This window comes from Melozone crissalis, unplaced genomic scaffold, assembly GCF_028551555.1.
Source record: "Melozone crissalis strain CALT ecotype California unplaced genomic scaffold, PUWL_Pcris_2 ptg000034l_1, whole genome shotgun sequence".
NCBI lineage: Eukaryota > Metazoa > Chordata > Aves > Passeriformes > Passerellidae > Melozone > Melozone crissalis.
Window position 1 is genome coordinate 24,450,498 of NW_026535812.1, and position 16,072 is coordinate 24,466,569.

Sequence of the window (16,072 nt, forward strand, 5' to 3'; positions counted from 1 at the left end):
AAAACTGATACCTGATGTACTTCCAACATTGTGACTTCTGAATTTCTGCTTTACCTGCTGCTTTTCCTTTTATTTATTTCCCAAACTGACATAAACATCCAATGCCAACTCATCAAAAACTCCATTTATTGTCACTGCTTGAAAAATCCCAACCCTGCAAACGAATTCCTGACAAGAAATAATTTCTAAAAGCGCAGAGTGAGTGAAATTATGATTTTTTTTCTTGTTTCCAGTGGTCTTATGCCCTGGAGAAGCCCAACACTGGCAGCATTTTTGCCATTTCGTGGTCCATCGATGGCACCCAGCTGGCAGGAGCCTGTGGGAATGGCCAGGTCATCTTTGCCCACGTGGTGGAGCAGCACTGGGAGTGGCAGAACTTCCAAATCACCTTGATTAAGAGGAGAACCATGAAGGTAAAATCCACTTCCAAATCACCTTGATTCAGAGAATAACCATGGAGGTAAAATCCACCTCCAAATCACCTTTATTAGGGAAGAGCCATGAAGGTAAAATCCACTTCCAAATCACCTTGATTAAGAGAATAACCATGGAGGTAAAATCCACCTCCAAATCACCTTAATTCAGAGAACCATGGAGGTAAAATCCACCTCCAAATCACCTTAATTCAGAGAACCATGGAGGTAAAATCCACCTCCAAATCACCTTGATTCAGAGAACCATGGAGGTAAAATCCACCTCCAAATCACCTTAATTCAGAGAACCATGGAGGTAAAATCCACCTCCAAATCACCTTGATTCAGAGAATAACCATGGAGGTAAAATCCACCTCCAAATCACCTTAATTCAGAGAACCATGGAGGTAAAATCCACTTTCAAATTACCTTAATTCAGACAAGAACCATGGAGGTAAAATCCACTTTCAAATCACCTTGATTCAGAGAATAACCATGGAGGTAAAATCCACTTCCAAATCACCTTAATTCAGAGAACCATGGGGGTAAAATCCACCTCCAAATCACCTTAATTAAGAGAAGAACCATGAAGGTAAAATCCACTTCCACAATACCTTAATTCAGAGAATTATGAAGGTAAAATCCACTTCCATATTACCTTAATTAAGAGAAGAACCATGGAGGTAAAATCCACTTCCAAATCACCTTAATTAAGAGAACCATGGAGGTAAAATCCACCTCCAAATCACCTTAATTCAGAGAAGAACCATGAAGGTAAAATCCACCTCCAAATCACCTTGATTCAGAGAACCATGGAGGTAAAATCCACTTTCAAATTACCTTAATTAAGAGAAGAACCATGAAGGTAAAATCCACCTTCAAATTACCTTAATTAAGAGAAGAACCATGAAGGTAAAATCCCCTCAGAGCTGGGCAGCCCCATCACAAAGCTCATTTAAGGCAAAATGGGAATTTTGGATTGAATTTGTGTTCCCAGACATTGACTCACAAGGTTTGTTCTGTGGGATAATCAAGATTTCCATCCTTCCACATTTTCCAAATTACCCATTTGGGGCTTTTCAGCATCGAGTTCCTAAATGCCTAATGAGACCCTTTAATGGTTTTTTTCATTTTGATGCTGGGTTTGGAATTGGGAAGAGTTGGAGCAGCAGCAGGGCTGGATTTGGGGTTGGGGCCGTGGGTGGGTGCTGTGAGTCAGTGTCTGGGAACACACAGCACAAATCAGCCCAAAATTCCCAATTTTTCCCCTCATTCCCAGACATCGACTCGTTCCAGATGTGCTTGGGAATGATCTCCATGGGATTTGAATTCTCTAATTGAGTATGCAAAGACTGAGGAAGTGAAGCTCACCCTGACTCATTTTTAATTCTCATTCCTTTACACTGATTTTATTCCTATGTATTATGTAGGAAAATCCTACAAAATCCTACCAAAAACTTGCAGATGGATTTTTTTCCCCTGAGTATTACAATGGCAAAGTTAATTAGTGATGCTGTGGTGGGCGTGGCAATTAACATATCCTTGGATATATGTTAATTATTGCATATATGTTAATATATGCATATATTTATATGCCCATATATAATTATTGCATATATAGACATGGCAATTAACATGTCCTTGGATATATGTTAATTATTGCATATATGTTAATATATGCATATATATATATGCCCATATATAATTATTGCATATATGGGCATGGCAATTAACATATCCTTGGATATATGTTAATTATTGCATATATGTTAATATATGCATATATATATATGCCCATATATAATTATTGCATATATAGGCATGGCAATTAACATATCTTTGGATATATGTTAATTATTGCATATATGTTAATATATGCATATATATATATGCCCATATATAATTATTGCATATATAGGCATGGCAATTAACATATCCTTGGATATATGTTAATTATTGCATATATTTTAATATATGCACATATATATATGCCCATATATAATTATTGCATATATAGGCATGGCAATTAACATATCTTTGGATATATGTTAATTATTGCATATATGTTAATATATGCATATATATATATGCCCATATATAATTATTGCATATATAGGCATGGCAATTAACATATCTTTGGATATATGTTAATTATTGCATATATGTTAATATATGCATATATATATATGCCCATATATAATTATTGCATATATAGGCATGGCAATTAACATATCCTTGGATATATGTTAATTATTGCATATATGTTAATATATGCATATATTTATATGCCCATATATAATTATTGCATATATAGGCATGGCAATTAACATATCCTTGGATATATGTTAATTATGTTAATAACATATTCCTTGCAATAATTGAGGTCAGTCCATGTTCTGCAGTTGGTGCATAATGGAAACATCAGAAGGAAGTTACCACCCTCAGAATGGTGACATCTTCAAAAAAAAAACCCCAAACCCCACCAAAAAAACAGGAAAATTTTTTTGTTTAAGGCCCCCCATGGATTTTTAGCTCCCCAAAATCTCTGAGCTGAAAAATCTCTGCTGATTTGAGGCAAATTCTGATTTTCTTGAGCAAATTTTAAGCAGAATAACAAAACCACAGCCTGCTCACCCAGCCTGTCTCCTGGATTTCCTGTGCTTCCAGCTGTGGGATCATAAAACTTCCAGAGCTCTGCAGCACCTTCATCCCAATGCTGGACATGGCTGGATTGTTTGGATGAAGTGTTTATTTAAATAACACACATTTAAATTTATTTAAATAACAGTGGAATAAACATTGGCGTGTTCATTTCAAATACTCAATTTATCAACAGCTGAACAATCTGAAAATGGGAATTTTTAAATTAAATAGATATAAAATAAAAATATGTAAAATAAAAAATGTAAATTAAAAATATAACCAAACTCAAAATAAAAAAAGATCATAATTGAAGTATCTATTTAATTAACTAAACCTTACACCATTATAAAAAAACCTTTTAAAATAAACATATTAATTGTAATTATATTTATACCTTACCTACTTCAACATATCCAACAAATTTAACAAAACAATCAAAACAATATTCAGAGTTCAAGCACTCCTCCATCTCGAATTATTTTCTCAGCAGGAATATTTGATGAATTAATTAGAATTTCAGCTCATTTATTTCTTTCCCTGTGCTCAGGTGCACAATGTCATCAACGACGCCGTGGATCTGCTGGAATTCCGGGACAGGGTCATCAAAGCCTCCCTCAGTTGTGGATATTTGGTGGTCTCCACTTCCCTGCAGTGCTACGTGTTCTCGTGAGTGATGCAAATCCCTCACTTTCTGTGCAAAAGAAAGTGCAAGAATTCATTTATTTTTCTTTTTTTTTTTTTTAATTTTACTTTTAATTAGTTGGTATATTCAATGGAAGATCTGCTCGGTGAATGCTAGTGCAGATCGTGGTGAAAGAGTCAGAAATATTTAAAATATTTTGGAAATAAAATAAAATATATAAGCGTAGTTTTGCTCATTTTTGCTTGCAGTGTTATATATTTTCATGAGTAAAGCAAAAAAAAATCCTCCCACTCACTTTGTGTGGAAAAGTGGCAGCAGCTTCATTGGAAGCACAAAAATTAATTTATTTAAATTTTTTTTTTTAATTTTACTTTTAATTAGTTGATATATTCAATGGAATATCTGCTCGGTGAATGCTAGTGCAGGTCGTGGTGAAAGAGTCAGAAATATTTAAAATATTTTGGAAATAAAATAAAAATAAAATAAAATATATAAGCATAGTTTTGCTCATTTTTGCTTGCAGTGTTACATATTTTCATGAGTAAAGCAAATTCCTCTTCCTCACATTGTTTGGAAAAGAGTGGCAGAAAGTTGATTGGAAACATGACAATTATTTTTATTTATTTATTTATTTATTTATTTATAAATGTTATTTTAATTAATTGAAATATTCAGTGGAATATCTGCTCAGTGAATGCTAGTGCAGATCACTGTATAAGAGTCAGAAATATTTAAAATATTTTAGAAATAAAATAATCCATATAAATATAATTTTGCTAATTTTTCTGTACAGTGTTATGTGTTTTCATGAGTTAAAAAATTCCTCTTCCTCAGATTGTTTGGAAAAGAGTGGCAGAAACTTGATTGGAAGCATGAGAATTAATTTAAATTTTTTAAAATTTATTTTAAATTAATTGAAATATTCAATGGAATATCTGCTCAGTGAATGCTAGTGCAGATCACTGTAAAAAGAGTCAGAAATATTTTAAATATTTTAGAAATAAAATAATCCATATAAATGTAACTTTGCTAATTTTTCCCTGCAGTGTTATATATTTCCATGAGCAAAGCAAATTCTTCTTCCTCACATTGTTTGGAAAAGTGGCAGAAGCTTCATTGGAAGCACGAGAATTAATTTCTTTTTAGCTTTTTTTTTAATCTATTTTAAATTAATTTTTATACTCAATGTAGTACCTGCTCAGTGAACACTAGTGCAGATCACTGTAAGAGTCAGAAATATTTACAATATTTTAGAAATAAAATTAAATAATCCATATAAACATAATTTTGCTAATTTTTCCCTGCAGTGTTACATACTTTTATGTATTTTAATGCTGATTTTTTATCTTTGCAGGACAAGGAACTGGAACACTCCATTGATTTTTGACCTGAAGGAAGGAACTGTGAGTTTGATTCTCCAAGCAGAAAGGTACCTGGCTTCTTAAAAGGCTCATTATGGACAGAATGTAACTATTAAATAAATAAATTTAATTATTTATTGTATTTATAAAAATAAATATATTTATTTGTTACGTTTTCTCTATTATAAATATGTGTATTATATTCAGAATAAATTTATTTATTGTATGCACATATATATATATATAATGAAAAAAAATATGTTCAAATTGAAATACCAGAAATAAACAAAAAATACCCAGGTAAAATCATGAATATTTGACTAATAAATATTTCTCCTGGAAAAAATAATGCATTAAAACCAAACTTTTCCATACAGAACTTCCAGAATATCTTGAAAATATAAAGCTCGGGAATGATGGAAGCTGGAAGAACAGTTGCAGGATATTAAACAGTGACTTTCCCATTGTGGAAAATACCATTTTTTATATTATTTACTAATTTACTTCTTTATTGTTGGGTTTTTTTCCTTTTTTTTAGGCATTTTCTTCTTGTTGATGGTGGAGGGCTTTATTTATATTCCTATGAGGGCAGGTTGATTTCCTCCCCAAGGTACCCAGGCATGAGGACAGACGTTCTGAACGCCCTGACGGTGTCCCTGAGCAGTGACACCCTGGCAGTGAAGGACAAGGCTGATGGGAAGGGTAAATCCTGCTTTATTTAGCACAAAAATACATGTATTTATTAAAAAAATCGATTCAAGTTATGGGTCATTCATTTAAAAACTTCAAGAGAATGGTTTGGCTCTGAATTTCCAGTTGATCCATGGAATATTTACAGAAAATAATGGAATAAGTTTTTATTCCCTGATGGGATTTTTCAATTTTCTCTCTTTCTAAACATTCCCAGCGATGGAATTGTGGGTTAAGATAGAGTCCATCTAATGTTGGAAATGTGGATTTATTTAAATTATGGATGCAGGCTTTTATCACAATTTGGTGTGGTTTCTGGAAATGACCCCCATTTGAGACGGGAAATGAAGAATAGGGATAGGAAGTGAAAATTCAGGTTTTTATAAGATTTTTTTCACCACCATGTGAAAATCTCTGGTGAAACTCACACGGAATATTTTATCCACTTGCACTAAATTACACTCAGAAAAGAATGGAATTCCTGGAAAAATCCATTAAGAACTTCTGCTTTTATTAATAAAGTATATCATTATTTTCCTTCAGTTATCTACATCTTTGAAGCTTTATCTGGGAAGCCCCTGGGTGATGGAAAACCTCTGACCCACAAGGTAAAGTGAAGGCTTTAATGTCTTTATTTCACTCAGAAATTAAGAATCACTAATGCTTTTCCTCAATAATGGCACTAAAAACACATTAAGGGATTTAAAATCTTAATAGAAAGGAGCTTTTCAGCTGACTTTTAATGCTTTGTGTTGTCTTCAGAATTGTTTTAGTCTTTGTGAAATTCAGTTTATAAGATCACAGAATCATGGAATGGGTTGGGTTGGAAGGGACTTTAAAATAATCTTTATTTTAACCGTATGAAATTATTTATTCCCAGAGAAATCACACACAAAATGTTTTTCCAACCCAGTTTATCCAAGAATTTTGCTGCCTTGTTTTTAGGAAAAAAGATCAATTTGAATGTCCAGATATAAAATCTCCAAAATAAAAATCAGAGATCCTCTTTTATCTTTCCAGACGGAAATTGTGGAGATTGCTTTGGACCAGAAAGGACTGACAAGTGAGAGAAAAATAGCTTTTATTGATAAGAACAGAGATCTTTTCATCACCTCAGTGAAGAGGTTCGGGAAAGAGCAGAAGATTGTCAAAATAGGTGAGAAAAATTCAAATTGGTCTTTGAGAAGATGCTGGGATGGAAATAAATTTGTAATTAATACAAGAGACAACATTTTGCTTAATTAATAGTGAAATCAAATTTGGGAAAAAAACCTTTTGCTTTTATATGATAGTGGTAGAGACAATTTCAGTAAATTTTATCTAAATTCTGTTGATTTTTCTATCATTTCCATCCAAAGCAGCTTTTAAAATGCTACAAATTTGGGGCTAAAGCCTTAAAAAAGCAACCAAAAATGCTGAGTAACCACCCTGTTATAATTCCCTTTATTTTGAAGTTTCTCCTGGTAATGTTTTATGTATTTCTTTATCTATTTATTCATTTATTATCATTATTTGTTGTCTGTAAATGCAGGGACGATGGTGCAGAGCTTGGCCTGGAATGACAGCTGCAACATCCTCTGTGGCATTCAGGATTCCAGGTTCACAGTCTGGTATTATCCCAACACCGTCTATGTGGATAAAGACCTTCTCCCAAAAACCCTTTATGAAAAAGATGCCAGGTAAGAAATCCTTTTTAATCCAAATATGATTTATTTTAACTGTTCCCCTCATCTCTTAACAAATTGTGCTTGGGAGAATTAAACCTGGCCTTGCAACTGGGTAAATTCTCCTGTTTCTTGCTTGGGAAATGAGGAAAACAGGGTTTATAAGGGAAATTATAAGTTTAGGGTTGAAATGATGATGCAGGGTTGGAAAGCAGAGCAGCATCTTGAGGTAAAAGCAAAATTTGTATTTTTTCTCATAAAATTTTACCTCAGGTTTTGTGAAAAAAAAAACCCAGAAAAGATTTGTTCCGATGACGTCGGCTATTAAAAATAGCAAAACACCACATCACAAATAATCAATCTTAAATCCTTTTCTTGTAAAATCAACAAAATACTGACTGATTTTCCTTTCTGTGAGCAGCGAGTTCAGCAAGAGCCCTCAGATCGTGAGCTTTGTGGGGAACCAGGTGACCATCAGGAGGGCAGACGGGTCCCTGGTGCACCTGCACATCTCCCCGTACCCCGCCATCCTGCACGGCCACGTCAGCTCCTCCCGCTGGCAGGACAGCCTCAGGCTCTGCAGGTTTGTCAAGGTACAGCACAAACCTCCATTTTGGCAACATTCACTGCCATTTTTATAGTTTTGGGTGTTCTTCCATAGTTATCTCTCCACATCAAATGGTACAGCTCATTTCCAGCCAGCTCCTCCTGCTGACACAATGGGCTCAGGCTCTGCAGGTTTGTCAAGGTACAACACAAACCTGCTTTTTGGCAATATTCACAACCATTTTTATGGTTTTGGGTGTTCTTCAATAGTTATCTCTCCACATCAAATGGTACAGCTCATTTCCAGCCAGCTCCTCCACCTGGCAGGATGGGCTCAGGCTCTGCAGGTTTGTCAAGGTACAATTCAAACCTCCATTTTGGCAACATTCACAACCATTTTTATAGCTTTGGGTGTTCTTCCATAGTTATTTCTCCATATCCAATGGTACAGCTCATTTCCTGCCAGCTCCTCCACCTGGCAGGACGGGCTCAGGCTCTGCAGGCTTGTCAAGGTACAACACAAACCTGTTTTTTGGCAATATTCACAACCATTTTTATGGTTTTGGGTGTTCTTCAGTAGTGATCTCTCTATATCCAATGGTACAGCTCATTTCCAGCCAGCTCCTGCTGCCGGCCTCAGGCTCTGCAGGTTTGTCAAGGTACAATACAAACCTGGTTTTTGGCATATTCAAAACCATTTTTATGTTTTTGGATGTTCTTCAGTTGTGATCTCTCTATATCAAACGGTACAGCTCATTTCTTGCCAGCCCCTCCACCTGGCAGGACGGGCTCAGGCTCTGCAGGCTTGTCAAGGTACAATACAAACCTCCATTTTGGCAATATTCACAATTTTAATGGTTTTGGGTGTTCTTTAATAGTGATCTCTCCATATTAAATGGTACAGTTCATTTCCTGCCAGCTCCTGCTGCTGGCCTCAGGCTCTGCAGGCTTGTCAAGGTACACCTCGATTTTGGCAACATTCACTGCCATTTTCATGGTTTTGGGTGTTCTTCCATGGTTATCTCTCCATATCAAATGGCACAGTTAATTTCCAGCCGGCTCCTCCCGCTGGCAGGACGGGCTCAGGCTCTACAGGCTTGTCAAGGTACAACTCAAACCTGTTTTTTGGCAATATTCACAACCATTTTTATGGTTTTGGGTGTTCTTTAATAGTGATCTCTCCATATCAATGGTACAGTTCATTTCCAGCCTGCTTTGTCACTCTTTTTGTCACTTGTGGAAAATGAGGTGGTTTCCTTAATTCCAGGACATCATCATTCCACAAGTTCCTTGATAAATAATAATTCTTGTTTTTAGCCACACCAGAATCCTGCAGGATTGAACACAGGTGGTCACAGAATTCAGTTCTAAACTAAAATTTTTTTAAAGTTTTTAAACTTAAGGTCTTGGCCTTAATATACCCAATATTTAAGGTCTGAGCCTTAATATTTCCTTAGACCTATAAGACCTTAAACCTTTAACTTTAAGGTCTGGGCCTTAACCAATGAAAAATGACATTTCCACAATTACCTGTTAATTTCCTTATTTTATTTCACTTCTTTTTATTTTTTTTCCTTTTCCATTGCTTTCTTTTGTATTTATTTAGACAACAGCAACAGATGAGGTGAGTGTGGTAGTTTATAAAACAACAAAATCCCTTCAAACCTTCCTTCCCATTTATTCCTTGAAAAGTTTAGTACCTTAAATGTGTATTTCAGGTATTTGTGTAACCAATTATTAAATTAATGCACATCCAGATAATTTGGGTTGCATTAGTAGAATTATTTGTAACAGAATCTTTATTTGCAGTGTCCACATCACCTGATTTAAGCATCCAGGTCAGGATATTTTGATTTTGGCAGTCCAGGTAGAGAGTACAAAGTATTTCCAATCAGGAATAACAAAATGAGTCATTTTTTGAGGGGGAAAAAAGCAGCAAGAAGCAACTTGGAACCATCAGAATAATAATTTCATCTCCTGAATAATTTCAGGCTGAGCTTTCAGCATTTTATCACCTGGTTTTCTAAATAAAAGGGAAATGGGAAGAGAATGTGACAAAGACTTTAGAAGCATTTGATTCTCTGAATAATCTTAATTTTCCCAAATTCTGGGCTTCCTGCAGGAGGGTTTTTCCTGATGGAAAAGTCACTTGGGAAATGTGGGAATGTGTTTAGAACACCCTCAGTGCAGCTGCTCATTGTGATTTCAATCAAGAGTGATCCTTCCAAAACCTTCACAGTGCAAACTCTTTTATTTCCAGATTTGTTACTGAACACACTCAACAAAATTCTCCTTAATTCCTGGACCAGCAAGTCCAAAATTACATTTTTCCTGTCTGAATAGAGTTTTAGATGTTGTAGCCTAAACTATATTAAAATATGGTGTATTAGTGTGTGTTTGTCATAATGTTGTCACTTGAAAATCCATCAAAATGTCATTTAGGGTCTTCCTAAATTCTGAGCTCATGGGGTTTCATCAAGGTTGTGTGAAATACCCGAAAAACCCTCACAGAAACAATAAAAGTAATAAATAAATAAATAAATAAATAAATATGTGTGTATATATATGTATATCTCATAATAATAGAGTTAAAAAGTAATATATACAAGTATAAATATAGACAAGTAAATAAAATATATAAATGTATATATTTGTTTATAAATTGATAAATAAATAAAATACAAATATATAATTTAAAGTTATATATAAAATAATAATAAAAAGGTGTAATATTATTATTGCCATGAAGTTTTTCTAATTCCTAATTCTGAGAAATAATGAATCATTTCCTAATAAGAGACTTCAGAGCACAGTGCCATAAATGACACTCAGAGAAATTTAATATTACACATAATTTTTAAGCCTTGTGTAGGTGCTTTGAGGAGTCATTAGCAGCATGATAATGAACATTTGGAGCTTTCCAAGTTGTTTTTATTTTGGATTTCAGGACCAGACCCTGTGGGCTTGTTTGGCTGCCATGGCAGTGGCCAACAAGGACATGAGCACAGCTGAAATCGCCTATGCAGCCATTGGAGAGGTGAGAAAGCGCAGTTAGAAAATGGAATTAAATCCAATTAAATCATTACCAATCCAGGCTGATGAATGCATTAATGAATGTCCTTGCTTGGGCAGATTGACAAGGTGCAGTACATCAATGCCATCCAGGAGCTGCCCTCCAAGGAGTCCAGGCTGGCTCACATGCTGCTCTTCAGTGGCAACTGCCAGGAGGCTGAAACCCTCCTGCTGCAGGCTGGCCTGGTGTACCAAGCCATCCAGATCAACATTAACCTTTACAACTGGGAGAGGTAGGAGTTGTTTGTCATTAAAATACGTTCTCCTAATTATTTCCATCCGTTGTTTTATTGCTGACTCATTTCTTATCTTTTAATCGCCCACGACTTCAAAAAAAGCTAATTAAATCATAGCCAAGAAAACAGCGTTTTTGTGTTGAGAAAATACAAATATTTGGTGAGAAAAGCCCAAAATATTCCTGGAAACATTTTGAAATAACATTTTGCTTTCTCATCGCTGCTAGCGCAGAGCAGCCCTCAGCGATGCCCCAGACTGGCTGTGGAATTTGGGCTGCTTGGAAATGTCTTGCTGCTAAAAATAAAATTGTGGCTACCCAGACTCCCAGCATTGTGTAGGTGGAGAAAATATGAATTAAGGCTGAGAAAACAAAGGAGGAATTTCTCCTTTAAACAAATCCCCCACGTTTTCTGAGAGAATCCTCTGAGTTGTTTACTCCTAATTTCTCTGCTGTTCTATTGATATATTCAGGCAAAAGGTTGATTTTCCCCCACAAATCTGTAATTTTGTTTTGTTATGAAGCTGTGACTGGGGAGGTTTGAGATGGATATTAGGACAAGAATATTCTTTTATTCTGTCATCTAAAAACTCACTGTAGGTCAAATATAAATAAAGAACAAGTGTTCTTAAGCCATTGAGCAGAAACCAAGGGTGAGTCATGAAATAAATTAATCCAGTGTCTGCCCTTTTCCACCTATACCATATTTATAAATATTCTATAGAATATATCATGAATGTGTATTATGAGTGTTCAGAACCAATTTCTGACTAGAAAGAAGTCATTAAACATTATTATTTTAGTGCTAAACTCTGAAATATTCTGCATTTCCCTGAAATAAAAAGCCTCCTGGGCTCAAATTAATGGTGTGATGAGGTTGTCAGTGGGAATAATTGTTGGAATTTTGAAAATTTTTCCATCACTGGCTGCTTTGAACCTCCTGATGCTGCTGTGGGGTTGGATTTGGGATCTCTGCCCTCACCCTCAGAGTTTCTGGGTGATTCCAGAGCATTTCCCCAACCTTTGCTGCTCTCCTGCAGGGCCCTGGAGCTGGCAGTGAAGCACAGGACACACGTGGACACGGTCCTGGCTTACAGACAGAAATTCTTGGAGGATTTTGGGAAAAAAGAAACCAACCAAAGGTTTCTGCAATATGCAGAAGGGGTAAGTGTCCCTCGGGGCTGTCCCTGCTGGAGGGTGGGGTGGGTTTGCTCCTCTGCCTTCCTTCTGTGCCTCAAAAGTGAACAGAAATGTGGAATTTTTACAGGTTTTGGCCTAAGACTGGCCAGGAATAGCTGGGCATGGGTTTTGTTTGAAGATTCACAATAAATATATTTTATATCTGGTAAGGATCACACAAGTGGAGGCACAGTTGTTTTCTATAAACAGGGAATTAAACTTCACCATGGCTCAATGAATCTCTCAAATATTTCCAACATTTTCCGTGGCATTTTATGGATAGAAACTGTAACAAACTTTGAAGGAATCTGGATATTTATAAACTGCAAACCATTCTGATTTTAAATATAATAAACAGTTCAATATACATTTATTGGAAACCCTCTGCATCCCCAGGAAATCAATTTATTAGTGTTTCACACATGCTGAAATTCAGCAGCTGGATCTTGGATTCCACAGGAATATTCCCACACAGGAGAGGCACAATTAGAGACACAATTCCCTCCTGTCCCTCCTGCTTCTCCCCTCCTTTTTCTCAGCATCCTGAGGGAGAAATGATCCCAAAAAACCTTTCCTGTGTGTGGAATCCTTGTATCCCCTGCAGCTGAAGCAGAGAGCACCTGGGCTGGGAATTCTCCTCCTTCCATGGGCACTTGGAATAAAGCTGGATTTCTAATGGAAGGCATTAGCTGTTAGCACTCATTTCCTAAACAAAATCATTCCCTAATGAAGCATTCCACAGTAATTTACCTGGAAAATAGAGCACAGATTCCAGGCATTTTTATGCTACAGCATTTCCAGCTCTGTGTGTTCTGCAAAACCCATTACAGAGCAAAAATCGCAGAAATTCCCTGATGCTTTGGAGATAATCCTGATTTTCTAAAAATCCTGGAGTAAGCTGTAGATTCCATCATGATTCCCAAGAAATTCCACCTTGGCATTGACAAGGTGTGAGCAGGATGATTTTTCAGCTTACTCAATCTTGAAATTTAGAAATTTTGAAGCTTTCTAAAATTTGACTTGGAAATTTGGAGATTTTCTTGAAATTTGAATTTCTCACTCAGGAGGTTTCTGGAAGGAAGAAGTCCTTTTCCACATCCAGGTGCTGGAGGTCTTTGCTGGATCTGTGGATAGGAGGGATCCACATCATGTGAATTTTAAGCTGTAATTAAATTTTGCATGGAGCCTGTCTGACTCATAAAGCAAAATCAGAAAAAAAATTGAAAAGAAAAGCAAGATTTTGTGCAGCTGTTCCTTCTCAGGATAAAAAAGGGTCTCAGTTTCCCTCTCACAACCTCAAACCTCTTCAGGCTTAAATAACTTAAATAAAAAGTTTTCCCCTCTTTTCTGCAGCCAGGCAGGAGCTGAAATGGTGCAGATTTTATATATCAGGTTCTCAATACTCACACATATCCTGAGACTCCTGGGCCCAGTCAGTGCCTCCAGAACTGAGTTGTTATTATATTTTCACCTGATAATGTGGGTGTTTCATTGTTTAATTTCACTTTCCCCCTTGGAGAATCTCCCCTGTTATTCCATTGCTTAATTCCAGAGGGAAATTCCCTGTGCATCCCTTGAAATTCTTCTCCCATCCCACCTTTGCCAGTGTTCATTCTCCAGCAATAAACTGAAGTGCACAGTGACATTTTTGGACGAGTTTTTATGGCCATCAAATGCACCATGATGTATTTTTTATTTCCTTGTCAAGCATTTTTTGGGGCAAGAAACAACTTTTCTGCCCCCATTTGTGCTGTGTGCATTGCCTGGGGTTTCACTGTCACCAGCACAGGCAGAAAATGCCAATTCTGTGCAGCTGGAGAAATTCCAGGGTTAAATAGGGTTAAAACTGAAAAAACTGAGCATTTATTGATGCACAAGGGCAGTTTCAAGCAGGAACCTGATTGCTGTTGGAGCAGATATAATATCTGTTTAATATCCGTTTAATATCAGTTTAATATCAGCTCTTGGAGGAGACATCCCTCCTCAATTAATGATGCAGGGCTGAATTTTCAGTAACAGGACACTGATGTCATGCTACTGAATTAGCAGCAGGTTATTTTTGTTTTATTGGTTTTATTTCCAGACACAATTTAGAGATTTATTAAAATAGCTCAGCCTTGGTTTGTTTTAAAGGTGAAGCTCAGTTAGAGCTCAGCTGTGCCTTGAGATCTCCATGAGTTTGGGTACCCAACACTTGATAATTGTATTTTTAAATGGAATAACTGACCTGGCTCTCTCTGATGTCGAGCTCTGTGTGTTTCCTTTCTCTCTTCTTGCAGCTGGAAGTGGATTGGAATAAAATCAAAGCCAAAATCGAGATGGAAATTGCTAAAGAGAGAGAACGAGCAGCAGCCAGTGCTGCAGGGAGGAGCAGTGTGACTGTGCAGCAATAATTCACATTTTGGGCACCTCCAAAGTGCTGCTTCAGTGTTTGGTGCTGCTTTGTTGCGAAAACAAAGCCACAGCAAACATTCTGTGGGGCACAGGAGTGGGAATTTCTGTGGATTTGAATCCTTGGGTGACACACAATTAATTATTTCCTTTCATTTTGAGCTGGGTTTATATTCTGGGGCCAGTGCTGAGTACATAAATGAGAAAAAAGGGAATTAACAGTTCCTCTCTCAGTGGTTTTAAATGTTCATTGCCATTAATATTCTTTAGCCTGGGTTGCCTCTACTGAAATCACAATTTAAGCCCCAAGTTGAGCAGTTTGGTTTTTTCTGCAACCTCAGGGACCTCTCCAGATTTGCTTCAATTGCCCCAAAACAAATTGAGCAAACTGCAAGTGCTGAAAATGCAAAACAAAAGGAGCTTGAGCCTCTCAAGTACAAACATTTCCCTCACAGTTGTGGGAATACATATTTGTTAGTGCAGATCATTTCAGCAGCTCAGGTCACTGAGCAAAACATTCAGCAGTAGAAGGATTTTATTTTTCTTTTTGTTTAAAATACTTTGGAATGTGCTTTCAGGGTTGTTGGAAGTAACAAACAGCATTTGTAGCATCTGACGTGTAAAATTGACAAGAATATTTAAAATAAGAGAATATTTCCTGTATTTTTTTCTCCCCAAATCACTTGATTTGTAAATATCTTTTTAATTTTATGTTATTTCGTCAAGATACACTTTTCTTTGTTGCACACCCACAGCTGGCTGCATTCTCTTCCTGTTATAAATATATTACCAGTTTATTCATCACTGACAAGGTTTATTATGTATCTTTCAAATGTTACCAGCAAAATGTTAAATATCTGTACATACAGCAAATTTGTAAATCATTCTGTGACCCTTTCTTGCACAGTTCATCAATTTCTTAATAAAACCAAATCAAAGTGGAGATTTTAAGGTATCATTTTTAAGGTATTTTAAGGTGTCGTTTTTTAAGGTATCTGAGAGCTGCTGCATGTGGGGATCTCCACTGAGTGCTAAAAAAAGAATATTTGGGGTGTTTTAATTACATGTGGAGGGGATGGGAGAGGTGTTTAATTCCATTTTTTATCACACACATCCAGTCCTGAGCGTCCTGGTGTTAAATACAAAACAAAGCAAAATATTTTGGGAAAGCACTTTTATTGCCAGGTTCTAAGTACAGTTATCACCCTGGGTGTGAAATCTGAATTTCAGGATGT

The 16,072-nt window shown here is 36.2% G+C and overlaps 1 protein-coding gene across 1 annotated transcript in view; it reads left to right on the forward strand.

The window, feature by feature from the left end:
* The window catches only part of IFT80 (intraflagellar transport 80), a 29,864-nt gene extending 14,855 nt beyond the window's left edge, over positions 1 to 15,009 (forward strand). Inside the window, exons 7-18 of the mRNA XM_054282475.1 lie at positions 234 to 413; positions 3,604 to 3,722; positions 5,054 to 5,128; positions 5,599 to 5,762; positions 6,294 to 6,358; positions 6,771 to 6,906; positions 7,282 to 7,429; positions 7,836 to 8,007; positions 10,908 to 10,997; positions 11,093 to 11,265; positions 12,308 to 12,431; positions 14,726 to 15,009. Coding sequence (XP_054138450.1) covers positions 234 to 413; positions 3,604 to 3,722; positions 5,054 to 5,128; positions 5,599 to 5,762; positions 6,294 to 6,358; positions 6,771 to 6,906; positions 7,282 to 7,429; positions 7,836 to 8,007; positions 10,908 to 10,997; positions 11,093 to 11,265; positions 12,308 to 12,431; positions 14,726 to 14,839 — 1,560 coding nt within the window. The 3' untranslated portion in view covers positions 14,840 to 15,009. The remainder of the gene's footprint in view (positions 1 to 233; positions 414 to 3,603; positions 3,723 to 5,053; positions 5,129 to 5,598; positions 5,763 to 6,293; positions 6,359 to 6,770; positions 6,907 to 7,281; positions 7,430 to 7,835; positions 8,008 to 10,907; positions 10,998 to 11,092; positions 11,266 to 12,307; positions 12,432 to 14,725) is intronic.
* The last annotated feature ends 1,063 nt before the right edge of the window (positions 15,010 to 16,072 follow it).